Source organism: Amia ocellicauda, chromosome 7, assembly GCF_036373705.1.
Source record: "Amia ocellicauda isolate fAmiCal2 chromosome 7, fAmiCal2.hap1, whole genome shotgun sequence".
Taxonomy (NCBI): domain Eukaryota; kingdom Metazoa; phylum Chordata; class Actinopteri; order Amiiformes; family Amiidae; genus Amia; species Amia ocellicauda.
In genome coordinates, this window is record NC_089856.1 from 34,407,883 (window position 1) to 34,424,007 (window position 16,125).

The following is a 16,125-nucleotide window of genomic DNA, read 5'->3' on the forward strand; positions in this document are numbered from 1 at the left end:
AAACTCACATTCTCCATCTCGAGATGTTAGTAAGTGGTTATAGTTAATAATATTTGCATCCTCTGTGAACACACTTGATTCCCGAGCCTTTTCTGTTTTCCAGTAACCTGTGTTAAGGTAGGAGTTCAACAATTTACTGAATGTGTTTTAGAGAAATTAGCACATGCGTATAAACATAATGTTGTTGTTGTTGTATTTCTTTAAATTATTTTTTAAAAACCATGCACACATTTGCAAGCACTAATGCAGGAGAAAATAAAAATGTAACGCAAAAGCAAAGCAACTGCATCAAGCAAATGCTGTTTTGCAAAAGTGAAGTATTATACAAGGATATTCAATTGTTCTGCATCATGGGAAACATACTTACGGTCTTCCAGGTCAGCTAGTGTCCAAGGTTAATGAACTAGATCGTTGTCTGTTTCGACAGAGAATGGGTTGGCTGTATCGTTTTATTATAATGCGAGGCACCAAAATAATTGCCCAAAGATGCAGACTTTTGAGTAACCTTGGTTATGTTACTGTCAAAAAAAGCCAGCAATAATTAGCAAGCTAAAAAGGCTCAGGATCTCAATTATTTGTTTTTTTTAAAGGTGAAAAGCATGTCTACATTGCTCTGTAGGTCTTAGCAGCTAAGGTAATAACATATCATTTTTGGGGTTCCTTACCTCTCCGTTTCAAGTACTCTGCGATGAGAGCGGCAATATGGATGTAACACATTGCTGCCTATAAAAAAATGACAATTAGTAATACAAAAGATCGTATTTTACTATGACACTTCTGGCATTGCTTTGAGGAGGCATAAGCTACTTGCTCTTCTCAGAGGCAATCTAATGTAATACAAAAGTGCTTTATGTCACGTACCTCCCTGTATGTATTCTATAATGTAATATCATACTAGCAAAATAAAGGCATGATAAAGCGTACTAGCGGAAACCACAGAATTACTGAGAGAGCAGCTTTTTGAAGGTATACAAGGATACATAAGATAGATACCATATACGGCATTTTTTTTACATCCTTTACCACATCCCTTACAAAAATAAAGTAGAGTTTATAGTTAAGAACAATATAAGTGTACTGTCAATATACTAAATATAACCTTTCTCATCATTATATGGCGCAGTATACTGACTGAATACTGGGATGGGCAGACATTTCTTGTGTTGTCAAATGTCTCTGACTAGATATATTTCAGCTGCCATTAAAACATATTTTGTATGCTGTGTTTCAAACCTCCTTGTCTTAAACACTTCCTTGTTGTGGTTCATCTGAAAACATAAGAAGCCAATCTTTTAAAAGACAATTGGTTGAAGGCTTGTGTTGGAAGGTATACATTTCTGTTTCTCAGTCTAACTCTCATGGGCTACACTGCTCGGACAAAATTGCAGATTAAAAATATATTAGGGCCCCACACTAGACAAGAAACCCCTCCCCCCCCAGACTCTGGATGGTCTGTTGTCCTCCAGGAATACTCTTGGATGGCGCACTGACATGTTCCACGCGCTGCTGCCAACCGCACAAGTGTTCAGCAAGTATACCTCTGAGAGGTCTCCGTTTCGCACGTGGATCTTTGCCATGCTCTCCAGCCAAGTCCTGCGCAGCTCCGGAGTGCTGGCGTAGGAGTTTGCCAGGCTGTACTGCAGATCCACCAGCATCTCCGGGTCTTTCTCATGCTCCTTCATTTGCGAAGTTGCCATCAGCACCGTCCGAATCCTCTTGGTCAGATCCTTCACCTCTGCAGGAAACGAGGTGTTCTGAGGAAACACGAAGCGGCTTTTACATGCAAACTGTTTCAGCGTGAAATGAGACGCTGGCAGAGCCGACACCTCTATAAGCACACACATGGTAATCTGCATCTTAAAATTCACTGCGCTCTGTGCTCTGTCATTTCAAATTTAGTTTGTAGATTAGAGCAATTTCATTATCAGAGTCTTACAAGAGCTTACAGGGCATGAATTCATGAAATCTAATCCCTGTCTGAGGTTCTTTCAAAGTACATATTTATATCGGGCAAGCTAATTTAACTAGTTATAATTTTACTAATAAAGCATAATAATAATAATAATAATAATAATAATAAATAAATAAATAAATAAATAAATCTTACCCTTAAGGGAGCATCACCATTGGCAAAATTATTGATGATGGCTAGAGACTGCTGAAAGCGAGACCCCCCAATTCCTGCATCTGCTATCAACTGGCTTACGGCTTTGATAACCTGAGGAAAGAAAGAGAAAAAAAATATCACACAAACGTTCCCTAGTTCTGTTACTGATTCGAAGGCCTGGGATCTGAAGATCAAGCGAACAGTGAGAATTTTCACAATGATTCTAAGATAGATATTGCTGTATGAGTCCTGACAACCGAGATTAATGTCTTGAGGCTGCAGACTCTAATCCACCAGACTACCCTGTTTTTAGGTGATACTGCACAGAGCACAATACAGACAATAACAGCTGAAATCTCCCAGTCTGTCGCATTATTCAGGGCACATTTTGCTCTTAGAAAACGGATTATAAAAACATACATTTTCACAATCGTCTTTAGCATCCATTATTAGGTGCCACATTCTCAGTTAAACTACTAGAAAGTAAATAGTAGTACTCCATCGTAGGGTTATATACACTGTAGTACTTCCACAAAACGATTGAGGCTCTCAAAACACAATGTCAAACTCTCTAGCATTCAATTTCATTTCAAGTGGTGTGCTGGCCATTATTTATATGTGTTCTAAAAAGGTATGGATTTGTAAGCCTTTTTTGAAGCAATTTTCGCTGAAACAGCAACCAATGAAAAACTACAACTGAGCAGGGATAAAGTCTGCATTTCTTGATATAATGCTGTTCTTCTTCATGTTAGACTGATCATTATTCACAATGTGTCCAGGGTTCAGGGTTAAAAGCCTCAGATAAGCCTCAAGTTTTATTGACAGAGGGGCACAGGAAAGAGAAAAAAGAAAAGAAACCTAGCCCTACGTTGACTACATTCAGGCCACTACTTGGTTTTGCTCAACACATCAATTCAGGTAGGGTCCACTTCGCAAAGCAATCTCCTGCATTTCTCCTCAGGTACAACACCATGAGGTAGCGAGGGTGTTTTCCTTGTATAGGCCTTCATTCATTATCAATGACAGGTGTGTACTGACAGTTGTTTTAGAGGGTTTTAGCGCAGCTTTGGGCTTGTTATGGCACTATAGCTCCAGTAGGGGGAGCCATTACTTCCTTATCTCTGGTCTATCACGAATAAACCCCTCGTTGTGTCACACTACAGTTAGGTCCATCAATATTTGGACAGTGACACAATTGTCTTCATTTTGGCTCTGTACACCACCACAATTGATTTGAAAGGAAACAATCAAGATGTGCTTGAAGTTTAGACTTTTATCTTTAATTTGAGGGTAGTTACATCCATATTTGTTGAACGGTGAACACCCATTTTTATATGTTGTTCCCTCCAATTGTAGGGGCTCCAAAGTATTTGCACAAACTAACATAATCATGAATTAAATTGTGAGTTTCAATACTTGGTTGCAAATCCTTTGCAGTCAATGACTGCCTGAAGTCTGGAACCCATAGACATCACCAGATGCTGGGTTTCTTCCCTGGTGATGCTCTGCCAGGCCTGTACTGCACTGTCTTTAGTTCCTGCTTGTTCTTGGGGCGTTTTGCCTTCAGTTTTTTATTGCATGATTTAAATTTGTTTTAATCTCGTCAGTGAACCATGAACCCAATTAACCACATTCTTAAACTCTTTGGCTGAGCTTTTACTGATCAAAATGGTATCTTCAGAGCTTTAGAAAAACTGTATCCATAGCCACTGGTTGGCAACAGTAACATTGGCACTGGGTTTAAAGCAGAGCAAAAAGCAGCCACTGACCTGCAAATGAGATCGCACGATGGACTTCCCTTTGGTGAACTCAAAGTTTTTCCTCATGAAGAAGTAGAGGAGAGCTGAGGCCTCAGTCTGTGTGGAACTGGACCTGTGATTGCAGCACTTCAGAATCTCTGAACACAAAGATCCACACAGATCGGCCTTCCCCTGGAAGAAAGCTGAGGGAAACTACATGGAGAAGAAATTAAGAAAAACAGAATGTGACCACATACCTTTGAAATACACAAAAACGTCAGATTTGTTTACATAATTTGTAAAGCAGTTACCTTGTGGATGAAAAAGCGGAGTGCTGCGAACACATGTTTAAGTGCTGTGGTTGACTGATTGATTTGGAAGAACAGGAGATAGGTGTCGAAGACCTTTTTCATCAACAGATTCTGACCGTCATCCTGCTGCAGTTGTTTCTGGGGGGGGTGGGGGGGAGAGAAAAGTTAAAACTTGTCAAAAATAATAGTTTCCTACAGCAAAGCGGCATTGATTAGATGGGTTTGTTGGGTTAATAAAATAGATTCCACTGTTATGCTGTCATTTGATCACAGATGTATTCTCTTTATTACAATACACTTTCATTACCCTTCAAATTTTTGTCACTCTTTGCAATGATTTAAAACAGTAATTGTTGGCAACTTAAGACTTCACATAAGAATGAATGTTATTTCCTCTACCGAACTAGATTTCTTCATATCACTTACCTTATGATGCTGGGTGAAGAGTCCCAGTATATCAAGGACAGTAAGGCAGACTTCTGTGGCAACATTTGCTTCTACATCTGTAGGGTTTAAGGAGTCTGTTTCAGTCCCATTGCTGTCTACAATTTAAAAAAAAAGAGTTATACATTTTATAAGAAAAGGAGTGACAAAATAATTATGTGGATGATAATTTGGCAATCTGTAAAAGACAAGATAGTATTTATCTGTTCTGCATTAGCAGAAATTCAGTTTCAAACCTTTATTGCCCTGTTTAATTACCTAAATGTCATTATGTATTATATTTGATGTTTCTGGATACAGTGCAAAAGTAGCAGCTGCTGCCATGACAGATGTTGAAAGAAAACATGCCTTTCAACCACTCTGAGGATTTAAGACTTACTGGAAGTGGCATTGACGCTGTCTATCATCTGCAGAAGTTTGGGGTTCGAGAGGGCATTCTTCCCTCGGATGATGGGCATGGTCTGTGAGCGAGCGTGTCTGTGGCCCTCTTGAGTGGAATGCATCCTGAAAAAGCCAGGAAAAACAGGCAAAAAATACAACTCAGCAAACACACAGTCTTCCAGCTGAAAACTACCCCCTTGTCATTCACAGAAACACAAATGCCTAGGATCCCCCCCCCCGTCTGTCAAGATGTAATATCTAATAGAGTACATTTTCAGATTAACCACTGTGCTGACAAAGGAGTATATGGATATCGTTAGTACAACAATCAGACAGATTCCATATTATGAGTTGCATCACTATTAAAAGGAGATTAAAATAAGTTAAAGTATTAAAGTGTTAACCAAATAAGGTAAAATATACACATTGCTGACAGTTCGTGTAAACACCTCTCCCATTTATATACAAGACTGATTTTCCTAGCCTTACAAAACAGAATGAATAAAAGATGCATGGAATGCTGAATGGATATGATTTTATTATGCATACATCTTTTCTCATAAATGGGTGAAAAGATATGCATAGGCAGACATATGAAGACAACATTAAAGAGGCATAATCAGCTCCAAACTAACACTGCTGAAATTGTCACATATTTAGAGGTCCTTTATATGATATATTGCAAAAACTTTCACTTCCTTTTCAGCTGCACTAAATCTAGCATGAGCTGCAGCAGAATTTGCATTGCACTGGATGTCTCTTCTGTTTAATCACTTGAAGGATTCTCATTAGCATGGTATAATAAAACCATGAAGTACAAATAGATACAGAGAGTCATGGAGCATTTGTTCAATGCAAAAGCCTTGACTGTCACAATCGAGCTGCAAATGCTTCACGAGTCTGGCCTGCCATCTACACCAGTTAGCTACCTATCAAATTGCAAACCGTAACTCAGGATTGGATGTGTTTACCATTGTGCAAGAAGACCATGGGCTTGAGAAGAAGTACTAGACCCTTTGAGAGTGCCATTGTTCTGCGTGGCCTGTGCGAGTTTAAGGGCCGCAGCTAACTTCCTGTTTACATTGAATGAAATCAATGTTAAAAAAACAAAAACAAAAGCACAGGTGTGTGTTATTCTTGTTATAACTACATCAATGTTGTTTGATAGGAGCAAATGGGTGCAAAGCAACAAAAGCTGTGTTTTAGAAGAAGGATTGGTAGCAATAAAGCAAAGGATATGTTAATTCAACCATATGGTGTTCAATAATAGTAGTACAGTTAAATCCATGTTAGTCTCTATTTTTATCTATGCAGCAAACTTGGATAATACAGTTTTTTAACTCATCATTTTTGTAGAACTCTTGAAAAAAGCTTATATTTGACAAAAAAACATTTTCATCCACCATTAATTATAATGATTTTTTTCGTAGACTGAGCACATTTGTACACTGTCTACTCTTTTTGTAGTTTTTGGTTTGATACATAATTTAATTATCGTGTCCAGTGTCCTGATTATATCTACCCTCATTAAATTCAATTGTCCTTTTTGCGATTATGTGATTTTATAATTGTGTTTTGTCAATGATGGTGTCTACTTTCAGTATGTTTTTTTTTTTTTTTTTTGTTGAGTGACTGTTCAAACTTACATCTATTAAACATAAAAATACATCAGCTAGGTGGTGTGATGAGACTCAGAGAGACTGCTTGTGTCAGATGCTGACTTAATCAGCAAGAATTCAGTTACTCTGGTGGGGATTATAAATAAATCTCTACCATCACTGAAATGCAATTGTGACCAAGATCTCTTTGATCCACGGTAACGTGTGGTTAGTACTGATGAAATCTGGAAAAGAGATCTTGGTAGAAAAAGACTAATCAAATAAGTGCTAATGACAGTTTAGTAAAGATAAGAGGGAGTTAAAAGCACAGCCAGTACAAAATGAAACAGGGGATGATATGAAAAGCACAACATGCAAGCATGAATTATCACACTTTAAAACAACAAAAACAAACATCACATGGATAACTCATTTGTGAAACATCATGGAGGGAAGAGATCTGGAAAAATCTTATTTCAACATTCACATCAAGTGTTAATATTGTTTTTTTTTTACTTCACTAGGATGGAACAGTATATCTATTTCAAGTAGACAACCCAGTTTATTAAAAACAATGTTATTTAACAGGTGTAGTATTTTATGGGAATGTTTTAATTGGGCGACGGCAAAATTAATCCAACAGGAAGAAGCTAGCACACAAGCTTGTAAAATTGTTATCATAGTGCCCACCCCAAGAAAATTACATTTCTCATTAACTTCATTACCATACTTCAGAGTCTTGCATATTTAAAAGAAAATCCCAGGCATATGTTGCATGCCTCTGAGAAAAAACACAATACACAAATATCTCAGTTCATGAGCCTGGCATGCCAAATCCCAACAGTTTGAATCAGTAACTGAGAAACAAGGGCACCTTTAAAAAAAATACAAAAATATAATAATTATATCTTTTAAAGCCAACATCTGCTCCTTTTGTTGGCCACATATTGCTTGTCTTGTATTCATACTGGCAAATTGGAAGACTGATTTAATTAATAAGAATAAGGCAATCCCATAAGAAATGACCTCATGTGTTATACAAGCTCACTGAGATATTGGTTGTCTTATTCTGTTATTTGCTTTAAACATGAAGGGAAGGTTTAGTCCCTGGGAGCCATTTTTCCAGCACATCCTTTAGGTGTAAATACAGCATGCCAGCATGAGTCTTTAGCCTAATCAGGGAAACATTATTTTGTTCTGTGTGTTTTTGAAATAAACCCATGGCCTGCTTATTGTGTGTGGCTGTGTTTCTACAACCACATCCTTTCTAAGTTGTGTCTTTAGAGGTGTTTACATGGTATTACACTGACACGCCACCACCAAACACATTTCCTATTCCTGTATATCAAGTTAGAATTTGGTCTTTGGTACCGTTCAATGACAGTCTCATGTTCATACTAACAGGACTTTTTGCATGCTTTTGTGATAGTATTGACATAAACCTTTGAGTCAGAGATCACCCCAAAGACACATTCCACCAAGCTGTTATAAACTGTAAAGCACATACCTTGCTATATGCCTCTTGCCCAAAAAACGGAAGTGCTGGAGACACAACCTAAAAAAAAAATAGTTTAGTTAGTTTGGAGAATAAATACATAGATTGCAGCACTGCTACTACAACTACTAATTATAGTTTATGAAAGGCAAGTAATTGCATTTTAGCACAGATTTGTGTCTGAAGCTGTTTCATCTAGGTCATAATTTACTTAATCTTTTCCCTGTCTTCATTTCCCACCTGTCTCATTTGAGTAAAACCACGAGGCTTGAAAGTAGCTATTGCTCATTTGCATTCATTCCCAGTTTTACTTCTTTACAGAGATTAAACAGACTACAGAAGATATTTTTATCTTGATCTTCAGTAAACCGCTTTATTACTAACAAGGGGAAGAAGACTGAAACAGGAACACAATTAATGAGCAGAGTTAGCTGAATTCACATATTACAGGGGTGCCATTCAAATTACACATGGAATTCAAATAGTGGATCAAATGGATCGTTTTTTTTCTGCAGCGTTAAGGATATTCCCTCTCAAAACAAAAATCATGGCACCTACAATCAAATGTATTTCTTTCTTGTTTTCAGTTTAATTTTGATAAAATGTTTTATACAACGGTTCTGCTGATGGGGCCCGTTGCATAAAACTGTATTAGACTAGTCTTAACTAGTGGACTAGTCTTAATTTGACAGTTAAACTAGTCTAATGCAAGTTAGTCAAATGCATAAAACTGAAGACTGAGTAAGACTTAGAAATATTAGCTTCCTCACCACCAGACTAACTTAGAATTTAAAGTCTATGGTGACACTGTCATTGATGTTGACAGGTGGAGCCTCCCATTGGCTCACACACACTCAGCTGTCCCGCCCACCAGCAATCCCCCAAAACATTGAGACTCCTCCCCACAAATTTCAATAACCAATCCTGTGGTCTGTTTACGTTTTTAGGGAGGTCCTCCTCCAGTACCCGGATGTTTCCTCTTAAATATTTGTTTTAGCATCTATCGTTTCTGCAGATCCTTTACAGATCTTTTACAGATTTTTTTCAGAAAATGTCGCCCAAAATATATATTTCTCTGCATTATATTACAATAACAAGCACAGATTCTCAGTTACTATAATTATGGGATCGTCACTGTTTTAGAGAAGTGTCAACCATGTTTTAAATTTAAGTGTCTTAAAATTCCCAGAATGCTTTGCGTGATTGACTAAGTAAGAGCAGCAAAGATTGTTTTATGCAACAGTTTTAACTGACTGTCTATCGTGAGTATGACTTATAATTATACTAAGACAAAGACTTAGTCTGTGTTTATGCAACCAATCTTTATGGTCTTTGTTCCAACAGAATTCTGAATGTTCTTAACAACTCAGCTGGACCTTAGCCGAAGTAACAATGTGTGTAAACAGATCATGATTATTGTTTTCAACAGGATGAAATTGCAATGTCAGTTAAGTAATTATAAGCTAGGTTTGAACTGTAATCTTGATACAAAGATGTCCTTCAGGACCCCCTGTTTGCTACCAAGACTAAGCACCTCTGCTCTGATGTGAACTAGTAAAAAAACGAAATACAATGTAAAATGTAAACACAATAAAAAGCACTCACTCTAAAATGTTGAAAAAGTCTGAGATTTCTTGGTTAACAGCTCTGTGCCAATAGGAGACCAAAACATCTGCAAGAGGAAACACTTAATTCTCAGTTGTGACTTTTGAAAAGTAACATGCTTTAAAATACTGTACATGTGGTGGCATGCATTATCTATCACTCCCAGAAATCCATTAATATATACATATAGTGGCTATAGGAAAATAATTATAAATTCAAATTTAAAACCTGTAATCTTCATTAAATAAGTATTCACCACCATTGCTCTGGCCAAGGAGGGTGAATACTTCCTATAGACACTCTATATATAAAAATGTACATTTTTTTTATCTAATTAAAAAATCTTTTATAGTGGTTAAACAGCAGCATTCCTAATTAAATAATGAATAGTTTGTACAGCATATTTTACTCTGATGATAAATAAAACACTACTCTGTTCTGGCTGGCAGTGTGTTCCCATAATGGTGCCAGACAGCAGATTGTTAGTAAACAACTCAGAACCCCCTTGAGTGGCAGATGGCATAAGATTTACCCTCTGAGATAGTCTTCATTATGTGAAGAAAGCACATGAGCAGACTTCTGGTCTCCGCCTGGTCCAGTTTATCAAACCGAAGAGCTGATCCAATTAATGACAGCGGCCTGGCAAACTGCAAGGGCAAAACAAACAGCAAGAGTCATATATACAATATTATAGTCATTATAACACTGTTATAACAATCACAGTGTCATCATCACCATGATTGTTAATTCAAAATATGTAAGAGAACATTCACAAATATCTAATCTTTGCAATCTCCATTCAAAGATCACCTTGTTTGTTGAGTATAGAGGCACGTCTTTAATGAAAAGGCAGAAGTTCCTACAAAACACATGATTGTCCCGTACCTTCTCACACGCATCAGCCTTCTCGCTGTTCTTGTCGCTGGTGCTGGGGTTCGACTCGATACTTATCAACGAGCCTCTTGAGTCTGCATGGTTTGTGGTCGACACTGCCAGTGATGAAAAGGCTGCATGGAGAAAGAGGGCAGGGTTACGACACAGACAGTCACTAGCTATAAATCATCAAGTGGAAGGCCTGGGTCTTGTACTGCTTAAACATGTGTTACTGTGTCCATTAACCTCAGATTAGCAACGTACCTGTGATCGAATTGAGCACCTCCTTGGAAAAGGAAGTGTCCACAGAGTTGGCATGTTTCAAAGCTAAGGCCATCTGACTCTGCAATCCACCTCCAACACTCAGATCATCCCTTGAGCCCTACATTGGGGAAGATCAGATTGGAGATGTTACTTCAGGTACTACTGGCCCAGGAAATAAACAAATTGTAGTAAAGTGCCTTATGTAGAACTGGCTGAGGAAATTAAAAACATATCTTTGACAATACAAATTGACAGCTTGTTTGGAATGAAAACAAGACGACCCTGTGGTTGTGACCAGAGTAATCAACCCCTCTCCCAATGGCCTCTGCATTTTCAGGAAGACTCTGCTGTAGACATAGTTGCACAGACGTCAGCACACACTAGTCTTCAACTTGTTTAGTATATCCCCTGCAGCTGTGGGCATGGCAACCAGAATTCTTAGCTGGGCAAAACTAACTGCTAAAACTAATTTCAATCATAAAGTTAAATGCTCTGAAACCAAACATTTTAGTTCTAGGGTAAGTGAACATTTATAATTCTGCCCAACTTTTTATTATCTCAAAACAGTACCAAAAATAAAGTCTAATCAGGGAAACAGCTCAATTAAGGAGTTCATTTAGCCTAAGTCATTAAGAGCTCTGTTGGAATGACAATAAGGAGCCACAGGGGGGCCACCGAGATGGGAATAGAGAGCACAGCCAGAAGATGAATGGGGAATAGATATCTCTGCTCACAGGCTACTCTGCTGCTTCCACAGCATGGCGTGAGATGGATGTGTTTCAGATATACACTTTCTCACCATCTTCTGTCACAACTTCCTTAAGCAATTCCTCTGGAGTATTTTGCAAAGAGCAGCTACGAATGACACATTCACTATCACCTTCCTAACCGATTATTATACATTTACTCGGGTTTTCCAAACCTCAATTTTTTAGGGAACCAAGACCAGGCCATCATGTACATTTTATTTCAATGGAAAAAACAGGTGTTAACTTGTTAGCACGACAATAAAAGTTTTATGAATATGTCCCACAGTATGTTGATAGCAATTTTAGATAACCTTTCTGATATGAAATAAGCTGTTCATCCCATTTGTGGACACAGGCATTTCTAGGTAACAGAAATGTGCTGAAATTCCTTAAAATATCTAACACTCAAAATTATGCTACATAAACCGTGAACAATGAAACTTTGCATTTTGACATAACCAGGTGCAGATTCTTACTAGATCACTGGAGTTCATGTTGAATGGAAACAGGTCTCTCATGAAAAAACGTGGCATGTTGTCAAGGATCAGGCCATACAGAGGCAGGTACAGGGACGCGATTCTTGCCTGCTTGTTCTGTGAAAGGACAGGAGTCCGACATGAGTTGTGGAAGATTAGCAAGATTCAAACAAGAAATTGCATTCAGTCCTACTGTCAGGTGAGTGAGAAATTGTGCACGGCAACAATACCGACAGCAGAATGGTTAATGTTTTCTCTCAGTGCCAGAGATTATCTCAGTCAAGTGTTAACACACCCAGTTGAGGTCATTCCCATTTCCCATTGCGGCTTGCATTGTTTCCTAATCAGGGGGACACCCATTTCAATTGCTTCCACTTGTTTACCTTCTCTGTTAGTAATGTCTTTACATTTGTAACTGTTTTTGAGGTTTTAACAAGGAGCAAACCTATGGACAGTTTTGCTTGATTCATGTTTTTCATTTTTTTATTTGGTGAACCATGTTCCTGCCTGAAAATGTGTTGACAGATGTCCAGGTGGACTTCTTCCAGCACAGCTAAAACCCTGGGAAGCTTAAACAAAACCAGACTGCTTACTTTGTCTGCATATCGTTCGTCTAAAGAGTGCTTTGCCATGAGGTTCTTGAGGATAGACAGAGCCAGGTGCCTTATATCCTGGTCTTCTTGCAGTGCAAACCCAACCTCCCGCAACAGCAGCCCGGTCAGGAAGTGCTTGCGGCAGTATTCATTGGTCAGGCTGTATTCTGGGACATCTGTGGAAGATAAAGAGAAAGGACTGAGGTCAATTTAACAGAGTCTCAATGGAATGTAAGATATTAACTCATATCCAAATATTTGTGTTTTAATATACAAACATTCTTTGATATTTTTTGGCCTCTCTTTTTCAGTTAAGCCAATATCAATACATGCATGTAACAGAGAATGATGTAACCATTTATCAAAAACATAAAGTGCACCTATTCAGTTTATTCAGAGTTAGATAATAGCATCCTTCAGTTCCTTAATATGCTAAAAGGTAAAATAATCTGACTGACTAACGCACATAATTTGATGTGCAAAATACTTCTCTAGAGCATTTTCAATAAAGGAAATTGAAACCTGTAAGATGTGAGAATAAAATAAAATACAATTAGGCCAATAATTAATTAACAAAAAGTGGAAGACAAGCATTAGAATACAAACCCTGTGCACTCTGTGCTTCTGAAGGTGAAGCTTTGTCTGTGAATAATAAAACAAACAAAAAAATCCACTGAAGAATTGTGATAGTGAGAAAAATACTCTGCATATGATATATTACAATAATGCAACAAACTTAATTATCTCCATCAGATAGGGGTGGTAAGATTCTGGCTGCAGATGTAACACTTTAAATATTTTATCAGACATCTGTGAAACAAAGGTTCCCAACCCGATACACAATACAGATTCAGCTACACTATAATGCTTTATTTTATGTGGAAATAATAAAATAATCACTATTAGCCATATAAATCTTTACTATGAGCTAAACAGCTTAACTCTCTTATTCCAAGATCAGTAAAATGATTGCTTCTAAGACCTTGACTTCGTACTCTTGTAGACCTACCTAGATCTAAAACCTAACCATAGTTTAATCTTGGCAAAGTACTTGGATATTGTTTGAAGCAGAATTATTTTGGATATTTGTCACCTGTAATTTTTGCCGATGGTATGGGCAGGCTGAGAGGAATGTAGTGCTCGTGGTTGCACACTTCTCGGAGAAACTCAAACTTGAACTCACACAAGGTCTGAAATACAATAACAAGATCAGCTGGCTGCGGAAACAGCACTTCAATGCGTCTGAAAGCCTATCCCTTCTCCTGGAAATAAAAATAAAAACTTGACGGGAAAATTCAATAAAAGCTTCCGCAGCTTCTTGACAACTATATATATAACACAAGTTGGCCTGATGTATTATATTCTTCAAGACATTTTGAATAGAAATCTAATTACAGGCCTCACTCTCAAATCAGACAGTATTCGAAAACCTTTTAAAAAAAATACATTATTTTTACCTTGTTATCTCCACATGTGATCATGTTGATGTAATTACTGATGAGCTTGAATGTGAATCCTCTGTCCATAAATGTGAAACAACGCTGTGGAAAAAGGATTCGATTTTTTTAATGTCACTTATGGCCAAGATGTAAACGTGGGCTTTAAAACAAATAATTGGTCATTGGGTCACCACCCTTCCTTCTAGAGAAATACAATCCAGCAGATTTTAAAATGTAACTGTTTTGACAAAGTTTGACTAAGTCCTGCATCAAGGACAAGAATTTCTTGGTAAAGTTGTCAAAAAAGGTAAGCTGTTCCAAGACTTTAGAAGATAATTATTTGATATTGACCTTTAACCTCCCCCCTCCCCTTTCCCCACTCAATCAATAGTTTTATTATGCTGGGGAATGGAAAGATTGTTTAAAGCTGCAGTGATAAAGCCACTGCTAATTTCCAGTGATGCCCCAATCGTTTTTCATTTGGTACCTTGTGATTCAAGCTCTGCACAAAGGAAACATTTCCTACCTTCACAAATGTAGCCACCGCCAGGTTGGCATTCCTTGTTTCCTCTAGAAAATCTTTGTTCTTCCAGTACACATGATCCGAAATGGTCATTATTAGTGTTTCCAGCATGTTGAAGTAAGAAAGTGGAAACCTTTCTGGCCGTGGCAGCTGCAATAACACAATCACAAGAATAAAAGCAACTTTTATATAGATATAGACTCACCAAAAACATGAAAACATCAAGAATCTAAGATGATGAAAACTCAAAAGTTGTGAAATACAGTGGAGAATGAGATGCCCTTAAATTACTTTTTAACCCTCCAAAAATGTGTTCGCAATTATCTTCAGTATACATGCGGCAGTTGTTTTTTTCCTCATGCAAGAATTTATTAACATTGTTTTTTTTACCTTTAGCTTTTTTGAATCCACAAGATGCTGAGCCATTGACTTCAGGATGAGTTCAAAAAAGAACCATGAGAACTGTAAAGAAACATCATTGGCAAATTATATATATATATATATATATATATATATATATATATGTTACATGGTTGCTAAAAGCGTTTATTAAAAACCACACATATTTCATTCTCAATTATTAAACATATATATATAAATATATATATATATATATATATATATATATACACACATTCACTATAATTTATTAATATTAATTTAATAAATGAAATCCAATTTAAGGGAACTTGCAAAAGTGAAGTGAAATCTTATAGTCAATTGGTAGAAATGCAAAACAGACAGACTCCTTGATTTGGGTCAACTGAATGAAAAGTCACCAATAAAGATTAACATTTCAAATGCTAGTCAGTCTTAAAGAGACAATTAACAAGTTCCTCAGGGGCCATGACTGGTGGTGGATTTAAACTTTAAAATCATAAGCTGTTTCACTGAGATTGTTAAAGCGGGTTATTTCATTTGAAGATCATCAGAAACATTCTGCTACATTATAAGTCCTACAAAGCTTTAAAAATGTAATTTAGCATTTAAAAAAAATGTTGATGCCTTAATGATATTCCATCTAAAGATTTATCTTCCTCCTGAGAAATAGTAAATGGCTTCCATGAAGAAAGAATTTGCTTCAAACAAGCACGGACACTTAGTGTTCCACCCATTAAATCACTCTAATGTTCTCGAGTGCCAAAGACATTTTACCTTCAGTAAATTTCGAACTGCTGCTAGGTCATTGCTTTTCAGATCGGAATTCATGCCCTTAGACAGCTCCTCATGCACTGTCCTCGTGCCATGCGTTTCTGTCTTGAACACGAACTGTGTGAAAGAGAAAAGAGCATGATGGGAAAACGCCTGCACCCATGCTTATGACAAGGAGCAAAGCCATTGTCACAACAGAGTCTTAGTTCTCAGGTTCTCAGTTACAGTTCAGGACATGCTGATAGAACAAATGGTACAGAACACAGAAATCAACAAATTGAGGACAACGGGTGTATTGTAATGAGTTGCATAAAACTGTGACATCAGTGACTTAAAATGGAACAATCTAGAACACACACATTTAGTATGCGCTGTG

At 37.3% G+C, this 16,125-nt stretch overlaps 1 protein-coding gene across 7 annotated transcripts in view; it reads right to left on the reverse strand.

Moving 5' to 3' along the window:
• dock10 (dedicator of cytokinesis 10) overlaps nt 1-16,125 on the reverse strand; it is a 91,407-nt gene that overhangs the window by 14,778 nt on the left and 60,504 nt on the right. For 5 of the 7 annotated variants that reach the window (XM_066709329.1, XM_066709328.1, XM_066709327.1 and 2 more), the window contains exons 26-47: nt 15,753-15,866; nt 14,988-15,059; nt 14,601-14,747; nt 14,093-14,176; nt 13,729-13,825; nt 13,242-13,277; nt 12,636-12,811; nt 12,043-12,159; nt 10,818-10,935; nt 10,566-10,687; nt 10,213-10,327; nt 9,681-9,747; nt 8,088-8,135; nt 5,954-6,055; nt 4,981-5,105; nt 4,584-4,699; nt 4,158-4,295; nt 3,877-4,059; nt 2,108-2,218; nt 1,539-1,754; nt 666-723; nt 9-107 (exon numbers count right to left, since the gene is read on the reverse strand). In XM_066709329.1, coding sequence (XP_066565426.1) covers nt 9-107; nt 666-723; nt 1,539-1,754; nt 2,108-2,218; nt 3,877-4,059; nt 4,158-4,295; nt 4,584-4,699; nt 4,981-5,105; nt 5,954-6,055; nt 8,088-8,135; nt 9,681-9,747; nt 10,213-10,327; nt 10,566-10,687; nt 10,818-10,935; nt 12,043-12,159; nt 12,636-12,811; nt 13,242-13,277; nt 13,729-13,825; nt 14,093-14,176; nt 14,601-14,747; nt 14,988-15,059; nt 15,753-15,866 — 2,461 coding nt within the window. The remainder of the gene's footprint in view (nt 1-8; nt 108-665; nt 724-1,538; nt 1,755-2,107; nt 2,219-3,876; nt 4,060-4,157; nt 4,296-4,583; nt 4,700-4,980; nt 5,106-5,953; nt 6,056-8,087; nt 8,136-9,680; nt 9,748-10,212; nt 10,328-10,565; nt 10,688-10,817; nt 10,936-12,042; nt 12,160-12,635; nt 12,812-13,241; nt 13,278-13,728; nt 13,826-14,092; nt 14,177-14,600; nt 14,748-14,987; nt 15,060-15,752; nt 15,867-16,125) is intronic. The other 2 variants (XM_066709332.1, XM_066709331.1) reach the window with 2 other exon arrangements.